Consider the following 22049-nt stretch of genomic DNA (forward strand, 5'->3'; position numbering starts at 1 on the left):
ATTCGCTGAGTCAACCCGTCGCCCGACTCTCCGCCCGCCAGGGCCGCCTCCGCTGACTCGTCCGGCTATGAAACTGTAGAAACCGATACGCCGGACGAGGTGCAGCAGGGTATGCGGCGCGCTCGGCATGAGGACGCAGTTCGACGCGGCGGTGGCGGCGGGCGAGCTTCTCGAGCTGCTCGAGAGCTTGCCGCGAGGAGCGGTCGAGGCCTCAGTCCGACAGATGCGGGGTTACACCCGCACGGGCGAGTGGCCGGAGCCCATTCTCACTAGCCCGCCTGTGTGCGCGCGGCCCCTGATCAGGGTGGATGAAACCGACAACGCGGAAGAATTATTTTACTCTCGATTTGAGCACTCACTGGGTCTGTGACTTCCCCGCCCCAGCCCTCGACCGGGTGGCCGTGGCCTCTACAACTATGGCCTCTTGCTGCGCCTGCCGGGCCCCACAGCGGCCCCTCGTGTCTCTGAGATCTTGTGTGTGTGTGTGATAATCTCCGCGGGGAATATCCTTGCAATAAAAAGCGGCGGCCAAAACCGCAAAATTGAAAAAACGATGCTCGATGATGGCAATTGTTCTGTCACACTGACTGATCCATCAAATGGAGTTTTTCCCACTACAGACTCACACAGCCCGTACCGTAAGGTACGTCATGTGCCCTCTCTCACCACACACGCACCGGCTATCCACTCACCACCTGGCCTTGCCGGCCTCAACTCGACCGCTCGACGCTCACAGCTCTTCCTTTGCAAACGCGCCCAGCTCCTCCGCCATCTCCGCCGCCCGCTCGTGCAGCTCGTGGCAGTCCACGTCCGCGCCGCACGAGCCCGCCCACGCGCTGAGCCGCTCCGCGAGGGCGCCGAAGGGGCACCCGCCGCCCGCTCCACGGAGAAGCTTTGCGGCGGGCGGCAGCAGCAGCTTGTCGAGCAACTGGACCGCCTTCTCCTGCACGTCGACGGCGGGGGCGGCGAGCGAGGAGAGGAGCGAATCGCACAACACGGACGAGTTGTGCCGCAAGGCGCCGCCCAGCGCGCTGCCCGCCAGCCCCTCGCCGCCCGTCCGCCCCTCCTCCTCCGCCTCCTCCTCCTCCCCCGCCGCCGCCGCAAGCAGGTCTGCCAGCAGAGTGAGCGACTTGAGCCGCAGCTTGCTCGCCGCAGCCTCGCCCGCCAGCGCGTCAACCAGCGCGTGCACGCCTAATCTCGGGTCAGCTCGAGTCAGCTCGAGTCACATCGGGGGCCATCTCGCGCCAACCAGCGCGTGCACGCCTCCCGCGAGCTCGAACTGCCGCCTCCCGAGCGCGTGCGACCGCTGCAGCGCCGAGGCCGCGTACAGCGCCTTCGCCCTCACCTCTGCGGAGGCCGCCTCCCGGAAGAGGCGCGCCAGGCCTACAGCAGCCACGAGACGCCTCTCGCCGGCGCGGTCGGGAGCACACTCGCTCGCCTCGCTGCGGCCGCGAGACCAGGCATCACGTCCACCTCGGCCGAGCAGAGGTGGGACTGCAGCGCCTCATCGTTCTGCGCCGCCGTGCCGAGCACCCACGCCGCGCCCGCCTGGAGACGAGGCTCCTCCGCCGCGAGCAGCCCCTTGACCTCGGCGAAGCCGCCCGCCGCCATCAGGTCCCTCGCGTTGTCCACGTCCTCCACCAGCTCCTGCAGCGCCTCGAGCGCCTCGAGCCGGTCAGGCACGCCGAGCGACCGGTTGACGTCGAGCGCGGCGTCAAGCGCCTCGCGCATCTGCTCCATCTGGTCGGGGAGCGCGTCCATCGCGTCGGAGACGCCGCGGAGCTCACGAATGCGCTCGGCGGTGAGGACAGGAAGCGGCGGCGGCGCGGTGCCATCGTCAGCGCTGCTGCTACTGGCACTCAGCGGCAGCGCCACCTGGTGGGCGTCTGGGTCGCAGAAGGCAATCGCAAGGAAGTAGAGAGCGACGAGTCGGACGAGCGAGGGTAGCATCGCCTGCGGGGCGCCTTCGCGTTGGTGGCGTGTGCGATGGGCAGAAAAATATATCTCGGCGGGGCTAGGGCTCTCTAGCCCGTAACCCGATCCCGATCATCCGGCCCGCTGGGTGCGCTTCTGAGCTCCGTATGGTTCTTGCACTTGTGCAAGATTGGGCGTCTTCTGCCGCAGTCCCTTTGATGGGAGGCCCCAGGGTGGGGGCCACCTCGAACCCCCGGCCAGGGATTCGAGCGGAGGGTGCCCCGGATTCATCTATCCGTTGGGCCCCGGTACATTCATTAGAACTGATCACTTTGCGCAGCAGCCGTCCCTTCGCCGACTGGACGGCAGTGCGCTGCGTTGTCGCTCTGTCGTGCACGCTCTCGTGCCTCGTTGTTGTGACCGACTGGACGGCAGTGCGCTGCGTTGTCGCTCTGTCGTGCACGCTCTCGTGCCTCGTTGTTGTGACACGGGAGTAGAGTCGAGAGGTAGCCCTCGACGAGACGACCGGCGCTGCGATGCCAGACCTCACTGCCGCCGAGCTCAGCATTCCAGCCGAGCAGCACCCCGATCCCGCAAAGCCACTGGTGATACCCGTCGACTCAACAGTGGTGGGCTCTACCCTGCGCTTCATTCCGTGGTCTGTGGTGGGCAATCCGGCCTTCCTCCAGCTGCCCCCTCCTCCTCCGGGGATGCAACCGTCGTGGGTCCAGATTCCGCAGTGGGTCGCCATCAGTGCGCTGCTCCCCTTCAGTGAGCCCGGGCGACGGCTAGCACCACCACACTCCTCTCCTTAAAATCCCTGTGTGGTGGCGGCGTGCCCTCCCCGCACATCCGCATCCCTCCCATACGGCATAGCGCATACGGGCTTTTTTTCTTTGGCGCTTTGGGGGGGGGGGGGGGAGCCGAGGGGGATTGTTTTGAGAGCGCCTCCGTTGGGTCTTTGTCACTGTGAAGGAAAGGAAAGGAAAGGAAAGTAGATGTACGGGTATCTAGCCGCAGCCCCAACTTCGCCGCTCTTCTAGAGTGTCGGGTACGGCTTAGAGTTTAGTGACCAGCTAGCACCGCGAGACCTGCTTCTCTTGGAACGCTCCCCCGCCCGCCCGCCCAAGCACGCGGCCAAGCCCGGCGCGGACGAGCGAGCCGAGCGCTCCCCCGGCCAGGAGGGGCAGGCCGAAGATGAAGAGGTACTCGACGCCCGACGCGGGGAAGAGGCCGAAGCCACCCTCGCCCGCGAGCTGGAGGCGGACACACACGATGGTGTGCAGCAGACACCCGCCGAGGAAGAAGGCGCACAGCAGAAGCGCCTGGGCAGTCCAGCGACACGCCTCTTCCGCTGTGGCTCGCGGGCGAGATGCCGCAGGGGAGGGGAGGGGGTTGGGGGGGGGGGGGGGGAGCGGCGCGCCCGGACGTGCCACGCCAGCGGCTGGCACTCGTTTACGACTGCGAGGCCGAGGGGCAGGACCCGGCCCGAAAGGTGGCCCTCTAGCGTGCTGCTGACCGCCGCCAGCCGCGACGCCGAGAGGACGTCGAGCGGGTAGAGACACACGCCCAAGATCCGGAAGGAGAGGGCGGAGAGCACGTAGGCGATCCACGAGCGCGCCGCGCCGTGCACGCCGAGCCGCATCACCTAATTAGTAGTTAATTAGTAGTTGATTAGTAGTTGATTAGTAGTTAATTAGTATTTGCCGTGCACGCCGAGCCGCATCAACTGCGGCATGCCGATGCCGCGGCCGGCTCCCGTCTGCTAGTCTCGGCTGGTCTCTGCTACCAGTCTCTGCTACCCGTCTCTGCTACCAGTCTCTACCAGGGCGGCGCAACCTGCACGAGGTAGGCGATGCAGGGCCACGGCACGGCGAGGGCGAGGTGGAGCAGGTTGTGCGAGTGGTTTGCGAGCGACGTCTCGAGCGCTGTCGAGAGGATTCCTCGCGGCCCGAAGATGGCAACCGTGAAGGGGACGGCGATGGCGAGCGCGAGGCCAGAGGGCGGCCCTCCGAGGGCCGGGGGGCGGGTGGGGGAGGGCAGCAGCAGCTTGCCGTTGGCCGGCGGCAGGGCGGGCGACTGCGGCGACGGCTCGGGCGGCGACGCGGGAGGGGAGAGGAGGGGCGAGAAGAGCAGCCGCAAGAACTCCTCCCCCGCCTCGCCGCTCGCGAGCCCTGCCGCCGGCCCCGCCTCCGCATAGCACGGGTCGTGCGAGGCGGCCGCGGAGTACGTCCCGGACGTGGCGTATCCGCCCTCCTCATCGCCGGGCGGCAGCTGCAGCGCGCCGGCCGGCGCCATGTGCAGTGAGGCGGCCTCGCCGTGCAGGCTTGCCTCGCCGTGCAGCGCGGCGGCGGTCGCATCGAGCAGGTCCTCGAGCGTCCAGGAGGGAGGCTGCCCGCAGAGCGAGGGAGGCTGCCGCTGCAGCCAGGCGGCGGCCGGATGAGCCTCAAAGCCGCTGTCCCTCGAGTCGAGCGAGGAGGGCTCGCTTGATGGCGAGCTCGATGCCGGCTCTTCCCGCGAGAGGGGGGCGAGGGGCTTGAGCGTCTTTCCAACCTTGAAGCCGATCATGCTGCAGCTCAGCGCGTCCGAGAGGCGCACGAGGCCGGGCAGCGGCGCCGTCGTCTCGTCGTCGCGGAGCACCACAAGCTTTGGGCCAGTGGAGCACACGGTCTGGTTTATGACGCGGTGGGCAGGGAGAGGCGCACGCGGCCGCTTGCGGCGGCCAGGGCTGCGCGCCGGCTCGTTCCAAACCCCACCCGACTGCGTGTTTGCAAGCTCAGCTCCTCCAACCTCCACAATCCGGATCCGGGACGCGGGGATGAAGAGCGTGCCGTCGCGGCATTGCGCGCAAAAATGCTCGCGAAAGGCCCCGCTCGCTGGACGCACCGGTGGGCACCCGCTCATCCCCGACATCTGCCCGCCCCAACACGGGCAGGGTGATTGCGAAGACCACGCGCGGGTGTTCTGCCCCCCGGGGTCGGCGGGCATCTGGGGCGGATCTGGGTCGCAAGGGATCTTCCTCGGCACCATTGCGCCGTCCGCCATTCATTTTTCTTCTTAAGGTTGCTCCAAGTAATCGGGCACCATTTTGCGGCGGACGTCGTCCCGAGTCGGATGGTCGATTCCGCAGGTTGGTACGGGACCCCTTTTGATACTCGAAACAATCACCTCTGTGCGCGCGTGAGCGCTGTAGCTGTGAAGGTCGTCGGCCCGGGGCAGATTTAGTACTGTTGCGTGCGTGATAAACTCAACGGCTCACACCATCGCCTTGCTCTCATCCTCGGAGGCCTTGGGGTCCGGCGCGTGCAGGGCCCGGAATATCTTGTAGTGCAGAAAGGCGAACGCGGGCGCAAAGGGCAGGCCTGCGTGCGGTGCCGAGGTCACCTCAGCGTGCGTGGCGCGGCGAGCGGGCCAGGAGCGGGCATCACGCGGCCGCACCTGGGAAGAGGGTGAAGGAGCCAAAGACCCAGCCGTAGAAGGGCATGAGGTACGGGCTGGCTTTCACCATCGACACCTGCACCGGAGTTGATTTCGTGGGCTAGCTAGCCGACAGGCAGGCCGGGTGATTGGTGAGGGAGCATGCGAGCGGCGAGGGAGCGAAGCGGTCATCCATCTACAAGCGGCCAACCCAGTCGCCGCCAAGGACAGTCACAATCACGCCGAGCCTGCCGGCAAAAGGCTGGCGGTGTGAGCAGCGAGCACTCCCACCCCGGCGCGTTGTTATTTCTTCGCCCCGCGTGATCGCCCTATGGGCGCCCCTCACATGAGGCAGCCGTTGATACCGTAGCCGGGCTGAGTGACAAACTCGAACCAGAAGGTGAATTTGCCCTGTACCATGTAGAAGAAGGGGTAGACGAGCCGCTGCACGACCAGGGCGAGGCCGAGGACGCCGGCAGAGCCGGCGTCGACAAAGATGGTGTAGAGCCAGAGCGAGGTGAGGAAGACGGGCGCCTAGTTTACAGGGCTTACGACGCGTGGAGGCATCCCGGAGGACTGGTTGGCGCGTGGCGGGGCAAGGGGCCTGCTCAACCATGTTGCCGCTGAACCGCGAGGAGATGTTGCTCCAGTCGGGCGTCACCTGGTTCAGCGTGCGCGCTCGGTGAGTGGGGGGAAGGAAGGGGCTCTGCGTCGACGACGGATGCGCGAGCTGTCCGCGACCTTGTCCGGCGGGATCATCTTGAAGATATGGACCGCGCACATCCCATTCACTGATGTGCCAAGCATGTTGTAGTAGACCACGGACCAGGAAACCGTCGCCAGCATCGGCACGCGGCATGCCTTTGCGAAACCATCGACTGCGGCCTCGATTGTGAGCACGTCGCCACCATCGTCCCCAAACCCCAAAAATCCACGCGCCTTGAGCGCCTCGGCGCCCCCCAGCGGAAGCGCCGGCCCTGTGAGCTCGGACAACTGGTAGCACAGGATGGACACGACGATGCCCATGAGCATGCCCCCTGAAGCGATGGCGAAGTTGAACGGGCCCGAAAGCGGCAGCTCCATGAAGCCGAGGTGGACCATGGTCCTAGGGAGCAAGCACCAGAGGTGCACCTACAGGGCGCAGAGGCCAACGTGCAGGTATCCCGTGTTTTCGGGACGCACGATCGAATCCTCATTCGGGATGAGATCCCTTTTATTTTATTTCTTTAAACCCTTTTTTCGGCTCCCGTAGTGAACCTGTGTTAGTGCCAGTGCGCGCCAGTCCCGTGCCCAGTGTCGCGAGAGGGAGGTTTGTTGTAAAATTCTTCTTAATAAGGTGTGTATGTGGTCAGCCGCCCAGCCAGCGGAGGAGAGGGCGAGTGAGGGTACCCGGGTACGGCGTCTGCACGTTGAGGCTAGTTCCTCGTTCAGGTCGGCACGAGCAAACACCTCGGCGCCTTCAAACGGCCCGTGCCGCCGTCGTGTACGCTCGCACCACCGAGGGCAAGGCGGACACAGTCACTCACATATGTGGCAGCTGCTCCCGCTGATCGGCGTCCTCTTCCTTCTGCTCGCCAACGTGATCGAGCACGTCTGCTATCGGCTCAGCTCGCGGCGGGGCACGATGCAGTCGCGGCTCGATGATGGAGTCGCGGCGGCCGAGGAAGACGGCGACGACAGCGACTTTGAGGACGAAAAAGACGCCGCGGGGGCCGCTGGTGCGGCGTCGGCCGAGGCGGTGTCGCGCCAGCTCTTCGTGGCGCGCTGCTGCGGCCTCCTCCTCGCCGGCCTCCTCCTCCTCGGCTCGGCGGCGCACGACGAGGCCATCGCCTCTGCAGCACAGCTGCCTCCAGCACCTCCCGTGGGCCCGCCGCCTTCTCCGCCACCCGCGCCGCCGCCGCCGCCGCCGCGACCGCCGCCGCCGCCGCCGCCGCCGCCGCCGCTCTGCGCCTCGTGCCTCGCCTCCCCGCTCTCGCCTTGCTTCGAGGACCTCTCCTGCGCCACCAGACGCGGAGCCATTGGCTGCAACGCGCAAGGCCACCTCACCTGCCGCTTCTGCGGCGAGCCGCCCCTCGTCCCCTGCCCGCTCCTCGGGCCAGCCTCCCCCTCCTCGCCCCCCGAGCCGCCCCTCGCCCCGCCAGACCCGCCCTCACCCTCGCCGCCGCCCTCGCCGCCGCACCCGCCCCCCTTCCCTCCGGTGTGGCCGTGGCCGACTGCAGCCGACCAGTGCCCGCAGCGGCACGGCGCGGCGGGGCCGCGTCCGCCGCCGCCGCCGCCGCTTCCGCCTCTCTCTCCCGGCGAGCTTCCTGCGCGCTGCACTCCGGCAGGCGGGGCGAGACACCTCCTAGACACCTCCGAGACACTTCCTAGACACGTCCTCGTGTGTCTCGCGCTGGCGTGGAGCAGCGGCTCGTACCTCGACTACGAATCAATGAATAGCAACTCTTAATTATGAGTGATGCACTAGGCGGCGACGCGTGGAGCAGCGGCTCGTACCTCGACTGCTGCGGCGGGCTGCGAGTCTCCTTCCGAGACTACCGCTACCTCTGCCACCTCTCGCCGCCCCCCCCGCCGCTCTCGCCGCCGCCTCCTCCTCCGCGCGACGGAGTGCGCTCCTTTTACATCTACCGCGCCCAGGTGACACTTCCGAGACATGTCTCACCTCGGCCCGTTTTGCGCCCCCCCACCCCTCCTTTTTGCGCCCACCGCGCCCAGTCGGACGTCGACTACCCGATCGGCAACCACAACCTCGCCAACCTGCCCGGCGTGCTCAAGTACGTCCACTCCGAGGCGGTCGGCGCGCATGTACGAGGCGGCTGGGAAGTGTCTCGGAAGTGTCTCGGAAGTGTCTCTAGGTGGTCAACGCGCAGTCGTACGACAGCGGCGTGTGCACGCGACACTACGAGATCTCGCGTATCCTCCGCTTCCGGCCCACCTCGTCCTCGACCCTTCGGCACGCCTGCTTAGATTGGGCATCACGATGTTGACGCGTTACCCCAATAGGCTCGACTTCCTCAACCCTCCCCCCTTCGGCGCCGGGTTCGGGCCCTTCGTCGCATTCGACCGTGGCAGGTCCACACCTCTCACAGCTACACGCGAGTGCGCGGCGCAGCCCCACGTCTGAACCACATCGACAATGCATTCACGTCTAAGGTGCACCATCTACGAGTGCGCGACGCAAGCCGACTTTTGGACGGCCCGAGGCGGCTTCTACGTCGGCTGCCAGAAGGCGGAGCAGCTCGGCTACGAGGGCGCCGCCTGGTACTCGCTAGCAGGCCGCTGCCAGCCGAAGCTCTGCCGAGGCGAGAGGCGTGGTATGATGGTCATCAATGGGTCGCCAATGTGTGGTAGGCAGCTGCCCAGGCGAGGCGTGGGAGCGCAAGGGAGCGGCGTGCAAGCGGCTGCAGCGAGGAGGGGAGTGCGCACACAGCAGGCGCGCGGGAGACGCCGCTGGCCTCACCTCGCCCTTTCCACCCTCTCTACCGCACCTGGCGCAACAGGCGACCCGACGGCAGCCCGACATGCACCTGGCGGCTCCACCCGATGGGCGAGGTGCGCGTGGCCTCTGCTCGAGTAGACACAGTAGTAGGTAGTAGCAAGTAGGCGTGGCCAGTGGTGCAGTTGCGCAGCTCTCCCCTCCCGACGCCTCGGGTGGAGCCCCACTCCTTGACAGGCTGTGAATAGAAGAGCTGTGAATAGAGCCCCACTCCTTGACAGGCTGTGAATAGAAGAGCTGTGAATAGAGCCCCACTCCTTGACAGGCTCCCTCCCCCCCGATGGCGCGAGAGCGGTGTGCCGCCTCAGCACAGTAGGACTAACGGTGAGCGACTCCTCCCCTCCCTCGCATGCACACCCCCCACAGGTGCGGCTCGACGACCTCTCTCGCATCTCCGACGGCGGCTACCGGCGCTACCAGGACTACTGCGACGCGGGCCACGCAGAGGTTGGCGAGCTCAACAACGGCCAGCGCCGGTCGCAGGGCGGGGTCTGCTTTTGGGACAAGCCCGGCGACCCCACGGCCAACGCGGAGAGGGTAGCGACGGTGGAGGCCGAGTTTCGGCGGCGGTACCCAGAGTCGCCGGAGCTGCCGGCGACGTACGACTGTCAGTAGGGAGTACGCGGGTGTGCGATTACGCACGCGTGCAGGCAGTATTGAGTATAGGAGCATCTTGCTTTTTGGTGCTGTGGAGAGAGAGAGAGAGAGCACTTGATGTGTAACCCATTCTTGTTGCATCCTCGACTTCACAGTCCGTTCCTCGATTTTTTTTCGGCGCGCTGCATCACATTGCCTGCTTGGCTGGGATTTTTTTGAAAAAATCTCACCAGCTATCCTTGCAGCCCCCCTCTCGCGAGGCTGGGGCGACGAGTGCGGTCTGCGGAGCTCCATTTGTGCGCGTGGCGGGGACATGACTAACCCACCCAAACCCAGTCTCACCCGCTTTTTGGAAAAAACCGAGAGAAAGAAAGAAAGAAAGAAAACAGAGAACCCAAGGGGAGGGTGGGAGGGATGGGAGTGACATGCCATATGGCCGCCTTTCGTTTGTTTCATAACATCGAAGGCTAAGCTCAAAAAACAACGACAAACACTCGGTGTCGAAACACCTCTCCGACGCGCTCGACTATAGTCTGAAGGCGCTCTCAAAAAATTGCACTGGCGGTTCGACGGCGGGCGGGTTTTGCGCGGTCTGCGGCTCTGCTGCTCCCTCTCGCCGCCGCTGGCCCCGCTGCTGTGCGCCAGGTAGTGAGCGCCACCAGCACACCACTGCGCGCACCGCAGCGCCTCGTCCAGCCTACCCATTGCCACGCGTGGAGCGTGTGCGCGCACCGCGCAGTGACACATGCACAGCTTGTGCAGATGCCCAGCTGCTCTCTGCTCACTGCCCACAGGTCTTTTTGCGGGGTTTGCCGCCTTTGCCCCGAACGGCGGGCACCGGACCGAACGCCCCCGCCCCCCCCGGCGGGCCGGTCGCCCGACAAGTAGAGACGCCATGTCACGCGCACGCGGCATGAGCGTGGACCATGGCGACGCCTTCCAGCTCGAGGCCAGCGCACCTGAACGCCTCGACGCTGACTCCGCTCGTGGCGAATCTACTCGGCCAGAAGAGGGGCAGGCAGATACTCCTCTTCTCAAATCTGACCCCGGCAGCCCGATCTTGCGAATGTTGGTATGCTCCAGCTTGGCCGGCCTAGCTATGGGGGGCCTGCTGGTGCTCGCTTGCTTCAGCAACGTCTTCAACGTGCCACCATCTTTGTCATATCCGCCGCTGTCTCCACCCTACCCACCGCTGCAAACTCCGTATTCGCCGGCGCCCTCCCCACCGCTACCGTTGTTGTCCCCGCCAGCGATCCCACAATTCCTGCTGGGGAGTGGGCGAGCCCCACGATTAGTTTTTGCACAAGGCTGCATTGGCTCAACCATTGTTGGCCGCATCTTGTTTCGTCTCATCACAATGTACGGTGGTGGACCCGTGGCAGGCGGTGGAATGCCGCTTGAGAGGTACTGCACGCCGAGCTTTTGCTGGATCCAGACCAGGGCGTCGGTGTCGGCCGCGGGCGGGCTGCGAGGAGGGCGCGGGTGGGAGCATGGGAGATGCACCACCGCTCAACGAAGACGCGCCCGACGAAGCCCTGCTTGCGGAGGATGGTCGATCCTCACCTACTAGCGTCGGGCGTGTGCGAAAAAGAGCGCAAATCGGAGCTCAACTCGCGCGCGGCTGGGAAAGGGGTGTGGCACCCCTCCGAAGGCGCCTCGCGAGGAGCTGCTGCTGCCTCCAAACGCGCTCGGGCAGCACGTCGGCGCGCCTGCGGGGTTGGGGAGGTGAAACTATGCTTGCTGGCACGCGCATCCCGCACCACCCCCACGTCCGCGCGCACCATGCCGCCATCCCACCTCACAGCCAAGCGCCATCGCCGTCGGACGCGGCGACGCCGAGCGGTGGCCTCGCAGACGACGAGCGCGATGAGGCCGCCGCGCCGCCGGAGTGGCCGGCGCGTGCCAGCCGCTGGCCCGTCCAGCGTGGCGGGACCGGCTCGCCCATCCTGGCCCGCGCGCTTGCCGACGCGAGAAGATCGCGCGGGAGGGCAAATCTTGGGCAAAATGCCCTGTTTGCCAATCCTTCACGGCGACTTCACGTCGGAACGAGTCGGATCGACGACTCCCCGCCTGCACCAGCGTGTGCGCCTTGCAATTCTATACAGAATCGACACGTGGTACGTCTTCTCAATCGCTCGTGGAGAGGAGCTACGGCCATTCCTAAGTAGTGTTCAACGACGTTGAACAATGTTCAACGTCGTTGAACACGGTCCAGTAACCGTGGAGAAGTTTACCTTACCTTACCTTACCTTTTTGTTTTCCGGAAAACCTCGGCGAGCCCAAATTCCAGAAACCCGCAGCGGGCTCGATCGAGCCGCCTACTAGCTAAGATCGGCGCGACGGGCAGGGCGGTGGCGCGCACCTTTGTTCAGCAGAGTCCACTTTTTTGCCGGTTTGCATTTTTTTTGCGTGCTGCATCTACTTCACCGCTCCGCCCACTTTGCGACAGCTTCCGCCGCCCACGCCGCCGCCGCTCTCTAACATGCTCGCCGCCGCCCTCTTCGCATTCGCTCCGCCTGCCGGCTCGAGCCCCGGCCGGGCTGACATCTTCCGCGTCGCTCGCATGAAAGTTGCTCCAGCGCCTTCGGAGGTTCCGGCGTCGCTCCAGTCTCACCAAGTCCGCATCGCGGGCGAGGACGAACTACAGGCGGTCGCACGGCTCATGCTCGACGTGTTTGCGCCGGAGTCACCCGCAGCTCCGGCGCTGCTGCCCTTCATGACCTCCCTCCTCGAGGCGAACCAGAGAACTGCGCGGGCTGCGGCGGCAGGGAGGCTCGCGGCCGAGCTCTCGCAGCGGGTGGCCATTGGCAGCACCATCTTCATCGCGGCCGAGGCCGGTGTGCCGGCCGACGGAGCCGAGGGCGGGCTGCCTCTGCTCGGCACCGTCGACCTCTCCTCGCAAGAGATGGAGCTGCCGACGCATGGGCTGACTGGTCAGCTTGCGCACGTCCACACCGGGGCATGTTCGAGACACGTCCGCGACACACCGAGGCCTGTGCCCGTAGGCTCGCTGTACATGTCCACCCTCGCCGTCGACAGCGCGCACAGGAAGCGAGGCCTCGGCCGCGCGCTGCTGCGAGCTGCGGAGGCGGAGGCCAGCGCGCAGGGCGTGGAGGGCATCTACCTGCACGTCGAGGCGGCAAACGCTGGCGCCCTCAGCCTCTACCGGGGCGCCGGCTACAGCGCCGTGCAGCCCACGCCGCTCCTCACCACCTTCACGCGCGCGCTGCACCTCACGCACGCAGACCCGATCCTGATGTTCAAGCGCGTGCCGTGCGACGGTGCGGCGAGGTAAGCCCCTTTTCAGTGTAATGTAGCTCTTACGAACATACTACACTACCCGTGGACTGCTGACGGGGTTTGCGATGAGGAGCGACGCCGACGGGTTTCTCGGGTTAGTGTACCACTGATATTTCCCCTCTTTTTTAGAATATATGCGGCGCCCGGATGCTAGTGCTTGAGAAGGCAACCAACAAGAACTGAGAATCCAAAGTGGGAATTTTTTCTTTTCCACGCTCTCCTCGAAAGACCGCCGGAAACCAACTCGAGTATCGTGCGATGTCGCCCAATAAGCACTCGTGGCGGTATGCTCGTCCCGGACCGAATCACGTGGCGGACGAATGGGTGCAGCGGGAGACGTGGGGCGCAAGCTTTCCGACGTGCGAGGCAGATGTGGAAAGATCTCGAGGAGCACACACAGATAGACCCGCGTTGGGTGCAGACTAACAGATCTGCCTCGTCGGTGCAGATGTATAAATGGGATAGAGCAGAGCCCTATCAACATCGTCACGGGCGAGGCCATTCCGATGAAGTCGCTTCCCGAGATCTCCACTGACATCGACGCGGCGCCGCACTACGTCTCCAACACCGGCAGCGGGTTCCAGCTCTTCGAGACGACTCCGACAGAGAGCATGATCGCGAACGGGACATTCATCGACACGATCGAGGGCTCAAGCAAGGGCGAGAGCTGGGTGGGCGGCCAGAAGTTCCTGTTTTACCAGATGCACTGGCACACCCCGTCGGAGAACACGATCGACGGCCGCTCCTTCCCGCTCGAGGCGCACTTTGTGCACCAGCTAGACGACCCGATGCTGGTCGGCACGCCGCCCTGGCTCGCCCCTCCCTCGAGCCGACGTGAGTGAGGCGTGGGACCGAGAGCGTCCGAGACTAGGCACACTTCACCGCCTCGCCGTCATCTCGCTGCTGTACGAGCCCGGTGCCGTGCCCACGCCTCCCTGCCGTACAAAAAAGGGGCCTTGAACCCTCTCGGACCGCCACCGTGTTAGGCCCGTGCAACGCCTTCCTCGACCAGTTCTGGGAGGAGTTCCCGATGGTACGGCCCTCACCCCTCCGGCAGCACTGCCCCTGATGAGTCGGCACATTGCACGAACCACCAACCTTCAGGTGCCCGGCTTCCGGCAGCACTTTGCCGACGGAGTCAACGACTTTGAGCGGCTGGCGGACGAGGTGGCAGTAGTAGTAGCATACTAAGGCAACAGTACGCAGTAGTGGCAGCAGCAGGAGCACCCACCTTCTCTCCCTTCCTCGCAGGTCATCAACATCTCCCCATACCTCCCCATATCTCCCCATATCTCCCTTCCTCGCAGGTCATCAACATCTCCCCATACCTCCCCATATCTCCCCATATCTCCCTTCCTCGCAGGTCATCAACATCGACGAGGGTGAGGGCTACTTTTACTGGCGCGGGCTGCCCTCGCCGCCCGTCTTCGGGTCCGTCTCGCTCTGTGGAACCTTCCTAGAACCTTCTGCCCGCAGGCACGGCTCGCTCACCACGCCGCCGTGCACCGAGGGTGTTGGCTGGTGCACGCATGCTCCAGCTGCTAGCACGCGAGGAGACACGTTGGTGACAAGGCCGGCGACTCTTGCGCCAGGTGCGCGCTCACAAGCACCGGGAGAGACAGCGATTCTTGATCAGTGCGTGTTGAAGGTGACTGATGCAGCCGCAACTCATAGGTACATGCTCAAGCACCGGGAGGCACCGGGAAGGTTCCAGGAAGGTTCCAGGAAGGTTCCACCGTAAGTCATAGGTACATGCTCAAGCACCGGGAGACGGTGAGCGAGAGATGGTGCGAGGCGGACCGGCGGAAGGAGAGCAACTCTTCACACCTCTCGAGCCGCACTCAGGTGTGCGACAGGCAGATCGACGCCCTTCGCTACGCTCTCGCCGTCTCGCAGGCGACGGCGCAGCGGCCACCACACCCTCGTGTGACATTATTGACCGACGACGATCCACTTCTCTGGCGGGACACCTCTCTGACACCTCTCTGGCAGTTCTCTGACACCTCTCTGACACTTCTCTGGCAGCCAGGACACTTCCTAGACACTTCTCTGGCGTGTGGTGACACTTCCTAGACACTTCTCTGGGCAGGACGGCAACGACTTCAACAACCGCGTGGTCCAGCCTCTCAATCACCGCATCGTCGTGCAGACGCCGCCGAGAGGCTGGCGCAACAGCAGCGACAGCGGCGGAGGAGGCGACCCCCCGCCGCCAGCCACAGTTGCCACAGCCCTCGGCGGGCCGCTGCAGCAGGCTGGGCAGACAGAGGCGTTCTGCTGGTCTGCTGTGACAAGACGCTCTTCACGCGCCGAGCCGTGAGCAGGCCCAGACTTGGTGGTGGTCTGCCCCCGCGAGCGAGCAGCCGACGACGCGGCAAGCTGCCGCTCGTCCCTCCGGGTGCACGGATTAATTATTAATTAATTAATTAAGAGCTCGTCCCTCAGGGTGCACCCGCTGCCACACCTCGACTGCTGCCCGGGACCCCTCTCTACCCGGGACCCCTCTCTACCCGGGACCCCTCTCTACCCGGGACCCCTCTCTACCCGGGACCCCTCTCTACCCGGGACCCCTCTCTACCCGGGACCCCTCTCTACCCGGGACCCCTCTCTACCCGGGACCCCTCTCTACCCGGGACCCCTCTCTACCCGGGACCCCTCGGACCCCTCTCTACCCGGGACCCCTCTGCTTGGTCCGTCACCTTGTCTCTCGCCTTTTTCGCACTGCCCACGGCTTCTTGTCCATCCCAGTGGGCGGGGTGAAGTGCGACACGTCCGCACAGGCCGGAGCACGACTTTGCCATCCACGTGCGGGTGGGGAGCAGCGCGCAGCAGTCCCTCGTCGAGGCGACGATGGCAGCGCGCCAGTGCCCGTAGCAGCAGCCGATCTCCCCATATCTCCCCACATCTCCCTATGTCTCACCCGCGCAGGCGGTGGCCGGCTTCACCGCAGCCCTCCTCCTCATCGGCCTCGCCGCCGCCCTCCGCTGCGCCGACCCCTGCCGCGGCGCACGGCGGCGCCACGGCTCGGGCGCAGGTGCGAGCCTCAAGCTGAACCGCGGGGGCGCGGGTAGCGACTCGATGAGCCACCTCGAACAAGAGGGCGGTGGGGCGGCGGCGGGCGGCAGCCAAATACCTCGCGAGAGGTCGCGAAGCGTGGGCCTGGCGCATCACCTGCTCTCGCTCCTTCTCGGGGGACCTCTTCTGCTCCTTCGACGCAGCACGAGGCGGACGGGCGGCGGCGGCGGCGGCGAGAGTGAGAAGAGCGGCGGCGAGGCTGGGGGGGCGCCTGCGCAGCACGAGGAGGTGGGGAGCGAGATGGCGAGGCCCTCCTCCCCATATCTGGACTGCAACGACGTCGAGTGGGGCGCACGAGACGGGAGCCAGGGAGACCGCTGATCGGATCCCGAGCGAGCGCCGCGGGGCGCGGTGGCCGCGGTGCACGAAATCCGGAGGGAGATCGACACACGCGCCACACGCTGTGTTCCGCGGCGTGCGATAGAGAGGGGAGGGATTTGAGAGGGTCTAGATTTTGTGTCGCTCGTGCGTCACGACTCACGTGGGCGCGTACAAATCGGTATCTCCGAAAACCCCAGACATCCAGGATGGGTACTATAGGTCCGTGTCTTCTGGTTCTGCCTGTGTCTGCGGTTCAGAGTCAGAACCTAACAAACATACTCTATCACGGCGCCCCAAGCGCCAAGGCAAAGCGCATGCTGCCCCAAGCGGCGACTGTGTTGCAACACAAGCCGACGCGGGCTGACTAGTGTGCAGCGGGCTGCACTAGAGCTCGGCATGCACCGGCACCATCCCCCACCGTGGCCGCCGCGTCACCGCCTCACAGGTAAGCGGCTCCGTTGCTCGACATCCTGTCGGGCGGCGGCGGCGGCCTCGGAGGCGGGGCGGCGGGCGGCGCGTACAGCTGCGGGTGGTCGGCGGCGTAGAGGGCGTGCGCCCGCTCGAGCAGGGTGTGGAGCGGCACGCGGGACTCGTAGTGCTGCAGCGCCTGCCCGGAAGGGAGCAGCGTTGAAGGGCCTCCACGCTTCAAGGAGGCTGTGAAGTGTGCCACTGCCCCTGCCCCCCCCCTGCCCCCCCCCCCCCCCCCCGGCGCGCCTTGACGGAGTAGGAGAAGTCGCCGTGCTCGAGGAGCTCCTCCCGGATGCAGAGCACCTGCGGGGGAGGCAGCGGCAGGGCGGGCGCGCCTGCAGCGAGTCCCTCTCCCCGCATCTCACACGCCACATCTCCGCCGCATCTCCCGCCGCTTCTCCCGCCGCATCTCCCGCCGCGTTGCGGGCGCCATGGCGACGCAAAAGTAGAGAAGGAAGTCGAAGCGGCGCTCGTCGGCGAGCAGCGAGTCCCAGAGCCGGAGCACGTCCGGCAAGTCGAGCTCCTGCGGGGGAAGGGAGGGGGGGGAGGGGGGGGACATGAGGAGCGAGACGAGTTCGCAATGGCTGACTGCGTCGCCTGCGTCATGAGGAGCGAGATCCAGCGAGATCTCCCCAGATCTCCCCAGATCTCCCCATATCTCCCCAGATCTCGCCTGCGTCATGAGGAGCGAGATCCAGCGAAAGGCGTAGAAGGTCGGCGCGACGCGGATGTTGTCGAGGGCGGCGGCGAGAGGAGGGTCCTGGGGCGGCGAGAGGCGGGTCGGGCGGGGGCGGGCCCTGGCGCGGCGAGAAGGGGCGGGCGAGGCTAGGTGCGAGGCTAGGCCTTGGCCGCGAGCCGCTGATTCATTCTGATTCACTAATGACTGAGTTGCTCCTCAGTGAGAGAGGCTGCCTTGGCCGCGAGGAGCCCGGCGAAGCGCTCGATGCGCGCCGTGATGCCGAGGGCGGTGTGGTCGAGGTTGGAGCAAAAGTGGTCTCGCACCTCGGACATGAGCGCGGTGAAGCAGAAGAAGGCGTCCGCCTGTCGAGAGGACCCGAGAGGAGCCGAGATGACTCGAGATGACTCGAGAGGACCCGAGAGGACATGGAGATGGCATGGAGATGGCATGCAGAAGGAAGGGCGTCCGCAAGTCGGCTCTACTCCTCGGGGGGGGGGGGGGGGGGGTCTCCTCTCTCCTCGTGCCTCGATGGCCTCCCACGCCGCGTGAATCAGCTGCGCAGAGTAGCTGCCGTCCTCGAGCGACCCGTCGCCGCCCTCGCCGCCGCCGCCCTCGCCGTCGCCGCCCTCGCCGCCCTCGCCCTCCCGGCCGCCCTCCCCGCCCTCAGCCGGTGGCGAGGGAGGAGGGGACCCGACCGGCCCCTCCGACCCCCTCCCCTCCGACCCCGCGGCCAGACTCGCGCCGCCAACAAGGCCGACCGGAGCAGCGCCTGCCGGAAGAGGGACCCCGCCAGCAGCAGCAGCAGCACCAGCGCCAGCGGCTACCGCACAACCTGCAGCCGGCTCCGCAAAATCCTCCGCAAAGTCCTCCGCAAAGTCGACCTCGCCACCCGCCGCCCCTCCGCCCTCCGCCTCCTCCCCTCCGCCGCCCTCCGCCGCCTCGTCCCCAACCTTCCGAGGTTCCAAACCCTCCGCCGACCCCGCACCGCCCTCCAGCCGCTCTAGCGGCGCCGCAGCCGGCGCGGGAGGCTTCGGGCTTGCGCGGAGCAGTGCCTGCGTCGGGGCGCCAAGCAGCAGCTCAGACAAGTAGCAGCTGAGACCCTCCTCGAGCAGCGCATGCACTGCGGGCTATCACCAATGGCTATTACCAACGGCTATGACTAATGGCCAATGGCTACTAATGGCTGTCACTGGCTCGAGCAGCGCCTGCACTGCGGGCGCCGCCTCGAGCTCGGCGCTGAACGCGTAGTAGATCGGCGCGAGCATCTCGTTCATGCCCTGCACGTACCGGATGCCTACAGGACCCGCCGAACCAGGGACTGTCGCGCCACTGGTCCACTCACGCACGCCCCGCCACGTGCCGGCTGCCCGGGTTGAGCTTCGCGTACACGAACAGGACGCGCGCGAGGGCCGCCGCGTGCAGCGCGCCTGGGAGAGGCACATCTCGGCTGCCTCTCGGCTGCCTCTCGGCTGCCTCTCGGCTGCCTCTCGGCTGCCTCTCGGCTGCCTCTCGGCTGCATCTCTCTGTGCGAACCGTGCGGCAGCTCGGTGCTGAAGAACATGTACTGAGGCAGCGTCCGGTCCACGTCCTTCTGGATCTCGGCCTGTTCATTATTCATTCAGGTGTGCAACTGACTCCTAATCGCGTCCGGTCCACGTCCTTTAGGATCTCGACCTTAAGCGCCTCGTCCTCTCGCCACGCCGCCATCGCCGCCTCCTCGGCCGTGTCCCCGCCCAACGGGTGGTCCTCGCCCCCGCCCCCGCCCCCGCGCGGCTTCCTCGCCGTCACCTCCTCGCGCAGCTCTGCGTAGGCCTGGCGCTTGCTGCGGAGGTGGCTGTCCCACTCGGACCGTTGCTGCGGCAGGTAGCCGAGCAGCAGCTTCCAGGCGAGCGCGCGGTGCACCTGCGTTCGAAGAAGAGGCGTCACAGTGCCGAGCGCCTTGAGAGCAGTGCCGAGCGCCTTGACAGAGAGGCGGAGGGGCGAGGGCAGGCCCGGTCGAGTGATATGGGTTCCATACACCCCCTATCCCAGGAGGGCAGGCCCACCGAGGTCGAGTGCACGCCGTCCGGCACGCCGTCGAGGAAGCAGAGGCGCCGCAGCGGCTCCATCGCGACGCTGCGGCGCTGCAGCAGCGCCGCGAACGCCGCCTCCCGCTCCGAAGGCGTCAGGGAGCCCGACCGTCTCGGCTCTGGCGGCCCGCCGCCGTCCTCGCGCGCAAGGCGCTCGCGCGCCGCCTCGCGGGCCGCCTCGGTGGCCGCCGCTGTCGCCTCTGCGGCTCGCCGCGCTGCATCTGCGGCTTTCGCGCCAGCCTCGGCCGCCCGTGCCCCAGCCACCCTTGCGGCCTCCGCCGAAGCGTTGGCCGCGCGGCTCGACCACTCGCTCGCGCTTGCAGCGGCTGACGACGCGGCAACCTTTAGCGCGTCGAAGCGCGGCAGGAAGCGCGTCGACTTTGGCGGGTCTTTGGGGCCGGGACTCGACGGCTCCTCCATCGGCAGGCACCGCAGTCAGCAACTCCGGGGAGGCGTGCTTGTGCAGGCAGCTTGTAGCGGCGCTGTGTAGGGCGCGCTGCCGATTTCTTTCCCCCTCCACTCTAAGGTAAGGTAAGGTAAACTTCTCCACACACACGAGGTGGTGGGGCAAGGGGGGGCAACCCTCGCGTCTCCACGTCTGACGACAGGAGCCCCACGGCATTCAAAGTCCACTTGAAGACTTTAAACCGCGGAGACGGAGAGTGTTCTTGCGAAGAAGAACCGAAAAAGTAAAACAAGCTGCCAACGACCGACTCGTACAAAGTCTCAGGGTCGACAGGTGAGCTCCCAGAGGGCGGGCAGCGTCTCGCCCAGCCAATAGCGGGCCGCCGCTGAGTCGCACAGCGCGTGCTGGCTCGGCCGCAGCAGCAGGAACGAGACCAGGAAGGCGGCGCCCTTGCCTCCGAGCGCCGACGGCAGCTTGCGCACCAGCATGCCGGGCCAGTTGGCAGGGTTGCGAAAGTCGCTTCTTCGAAGCTCCGCCTCCCGCCGCTCCGCCTCGCCCCGCCGCTCCTCCTCCGCCTCGCGCGCCTGCTTCTCGAGCTCGGTGATCCGCTCCTGCAGCACCGCCGTCTGCTGCGCCTCCCTCTCCGCCACCGAGCGCGTCGCCGCGAGGAGCGCCTCCACCCGCTCGAGCGCGTCGTTGCCGCCCTCCAGCTTGCCGACCAGCTCGTGGCAAAGCTGCACAAACTCACTCGCGTAGCGGTGGCCGCTGCGGACCTGCTCAAACTTCAGCATCGCCTGCCTCACCGCGCGGCACGTCTGCGCGGGCGGCTGCGAGCGGGTGAGCGCGTTGAAGAGCGCCCGCTGCGCGTCCTGGTAGAGCCGGTCCTGCGAGTCCATCGTGCGCCGTCTCCGCTTCCCAGGGTCCGAGGCGAGGAACTCGGGGTTGACGACCCCCGCGCCCGCGCGAGGAGGCGGCGTGCGGAAGCCGGCGCCGCTCCTACCAGCCTTGGCCCGCAGGGTGGGGCCGGAGCCGCCGCCGGCAGCGGGTGGCGAGTCGGAAGAGGCGGCCATCGGTTGGCGAGTCGGAGGCGATGGCGCCGCGCCCAATGCCCGAGGTCGGTCGGATACGCCGGAGCCGCTCCGAAGACCGGATGCGCGGGCCGTTAGCAACACAAGAAAAAAGAAATTGGTGAACAAAAAAGAAACGTGTCCGAAACACAACAAAAAGAATTTAAAGTGGGTGCGACTTGCACACGGCTGCAGCGTGAGCCGTGCGTGGGCTTAGCACGACTACGGCATTGCATCAAGCATCAAAGGCACTCACTTGGTGTTCGTACGTGGTTTTGTTGGCGCACACGCGCGCGCGGCGCGCGTGCGATATGCGCATGGCGACACGCCCTTCGCCGGCGCTTCTCCACCCCTCTCCCACCCCCTTGCCAAATCCGATATCACGAGCGGCGCGTCAGGACCGCCGCTCCACCCCTCGCCAGCACGCATCCGTCGTCAACCCGATGGCGGCGTCGTGCCTTGGCTCGGCTAGCGGCGCGCGGCGGAGCAACATCGCGGCGCGCCGACGGAGCGGCACGGCGAAGTCCATGTGTGCCATTTGCCGAAGAATTTCAGCCATATACCAAAAGCAAAAGCAATATCGGACGATGGGTTCGCATCCTCTTCACAGCTACCTGGCTACGAACAGGATACTTACAACTTATCTAAGAGCCAGAAGGGAGCGTGTGGAATGACGCCGTGAACGGCGGCTTGCAGAGGGGCATCGCACGACCACAGGCAGGACGTGTCCACTTTTGCTCTGGGTCAACAGCGATTGCACGCCTGAGCCGCCGCGATCATGGACACGCGACGCCGCTGCCCTGCCAGGAGCAGTCAGTCGTTCGTGCAGTCCCACTCCGTCCGGCGTCCTCTCTCTCCACGCCTCGCGTGGTCACGCTCCCGCTCTCTCGCGAAAAAAACCGCCACCAACCCCTCTCTGCCTCCTGAATAGTGAGGTCCACACGTGCATGCCCAACCACCTACCTGTGGGGGGGGGGGGTAAAGAAAGAAAGAAAACACACAACCCAAGGGAGGGATGGGAGAACGGCACGCCGCCACCACACAGGGATTTTAAGGAGAGGAGTGTGATGCGCTAGCCGTCGCCCACCCTGGGGAGTCTGCCTCTTCGTATCTCTCTGGGGGGGGGGGTTGTTACATCCGGGATTCAGCGCGCCTTCTTGGCAGCCGCTCGCCCGGACTCCATGTGTGCCATTTGCCGAAGATTAGGCGTTGGAAAGCAGCGCAGCCCTGGCCCTCGGCACAA

The 22049-nt window shown here is 66.1% G+C and overlaps 6 protein-coding genes across 6 annotated transcripts; 3 read left to right on the forward strand and 3 right to left on the reverse strand.

Moving 5' to 3' along the window:
* Positions 1-3735: 3735 nt before the first annotated feature.
* Positions 3736-4944, reverse strand: EMIHUDRAFT_230719 (hypothetical protein; the record flags this gene model as incomplete). The annotated part of the gene is made up of 1 exon (XM_005784936.1): positions 3736-4944. One exon carries the CDS (start codon positions 4942-4944, stop codon positions 3736-3738), a length of 1209 nt encoding a protein of 402 aa, XP_005784993.1.
* A 168-nt stretch (positions 4945-5112) lies between these two features.
* On the reverse strand, positions 5113-6527 carry EMIHUDRAFT_456046 (hypothetical protein; the record flags this gene model as incomplete). Its single annotated transcript, XM_005784937.1, has 7 exons — positions 5113-5276; positions 5353-5428; positions 5543-5579; positions 5678-5865; positions 5945-5992; positions 6073-6436; positions 6514-6527. The coding sequence occupies 7 exons, from the start codon at positions 6525-6527 to the stop codon at positions 5170-5172; spliced, it is 834 nt and encodes a 277-aa protein (XP_005784994.1). The 3' UTR covers positions 5113-5169.
* Positions 6528-6767: 240 nt separating this feature from the next.
* On the forward strand, positions 6768-9586 carry EMIHUDRAFT_467977 (hypothetical protein). Its single transcript, XM_005784938.1, has 9 exons — positions 6768-7589; positions 7799-7968; positions 8047-8136; positions 8187-8269; positions 8335-8403; positions 8485-8606; positions 8683-8764; positions 8832-8883; positions 9194-9586. Exons 1-9 carry the CDS (start codon positions 6860-6862, stop codon positions 9440-9442), a joined length of 1647 nt encoding a protein of 548 aa, XP_005784995.1. The 5' UTR covers positions 6768-6859; the 3' UTR covers positions 9443-9586.
* Positions 9587-11906: 2320 nt separating this feature from the next.
* On the forward strand, positions 11907-12719 carry EMIHUDRAFT_230722 (hypothetical protein; the record flags this gene model as incomplete). Its single annotated transcript, XM_005784939.1, has 2 exons — positions 11907-12357; positions 12430-12719. 2 exons carry the CDS (start codon positions 11907-11909, stop codon positions 12717-12719), a joined length of 741 nt encoding a protein of 246 aa, XP_005784996.1.
* Positions 12720-12973: 254 nt separating this feature from the next.
* Positions 12974-14618, forward strand: EMIHUDRAFT_456048 (alpha-type carbonic anhydrase; the record flags this gene model as incomplete). The annotated part of the gene is made up of 9 exons (XM_005784940.1): positions 12974-13083; positions 13173-13522; positions 13596-13640; positions 13711-13757; positions 13829-13891; positions 14088-14125; positions 14201-14245; positions 14473-14501; positions 14574-14618. Coding segments are annotated over exons 1-9 (762 nt in total), but the record flags the coding sequence as incomplete, so codon positions are not given.
* A 1938-nt stretch (positions 14619-16556) lies between these two features.
* EMIHUDRAFT_631954 (hypothetical protein) lies at positions 16557-19753 on the reverse strand (the record flags this gene model as incomplete). Its single annotated transcript, XM_005784969.1, has 10 exons — positions 16557-16724; positions 16832-16888; positions 17016-17108; positions 17259-17345; positions 17498-17626; positions 18470-18558; positions 18632-18691; positions 18798-18852; positions 18924-19223; positions 19310-19753. The coding sequence occupies 10 exons, from the start codon at positions 19751-19753 to the stop codon at positions 16557-16559; spliced, it is 1482 nt and encodes a 493-aa protein (XP_005785026.1).
* Positions 19754-22049: the final 2296 nt, after the last annotated feature.

This window comes from Emiliania huxleyi (genome assembly GCF_000372725.1).
Source record: "Emiliania huxleyi CCMP1516 chromosome Unknown EMIHUscaffold_166, whole genome shotgun sequence".
In the NCBI taxonomy this organism is placed as follows: Eukaryota; Haptophyta; order Isochrysidales; family Noelaerhabdaceae; genus Emiliania; species Emiliania huxleyi.

Coding starts and splice junctions, on each gene's coding strand:
- EMIHUDRAFT_467977 (XM_005784938.1), top strand. CDS start 6,860: ATGTGGCAGCTGCTCCCGCTGATCGGCGTCCTCTTCCTTCTGCTCGCC. Junction 7,969..8,046: donor TTTACATCTACCGCGCCCAG/GTGACACTTCCG, acceptor CACCGCGCCCAG/TCGGACGTCGACTACCCGAT. Junction 8,137..8,186: donor CCGAGGCGGTCGGCGCGCAT/GTACGAGGCGGC, acceptor AAGTGTCTCTAG/GTGGTCAACGCGCAGTCGTA.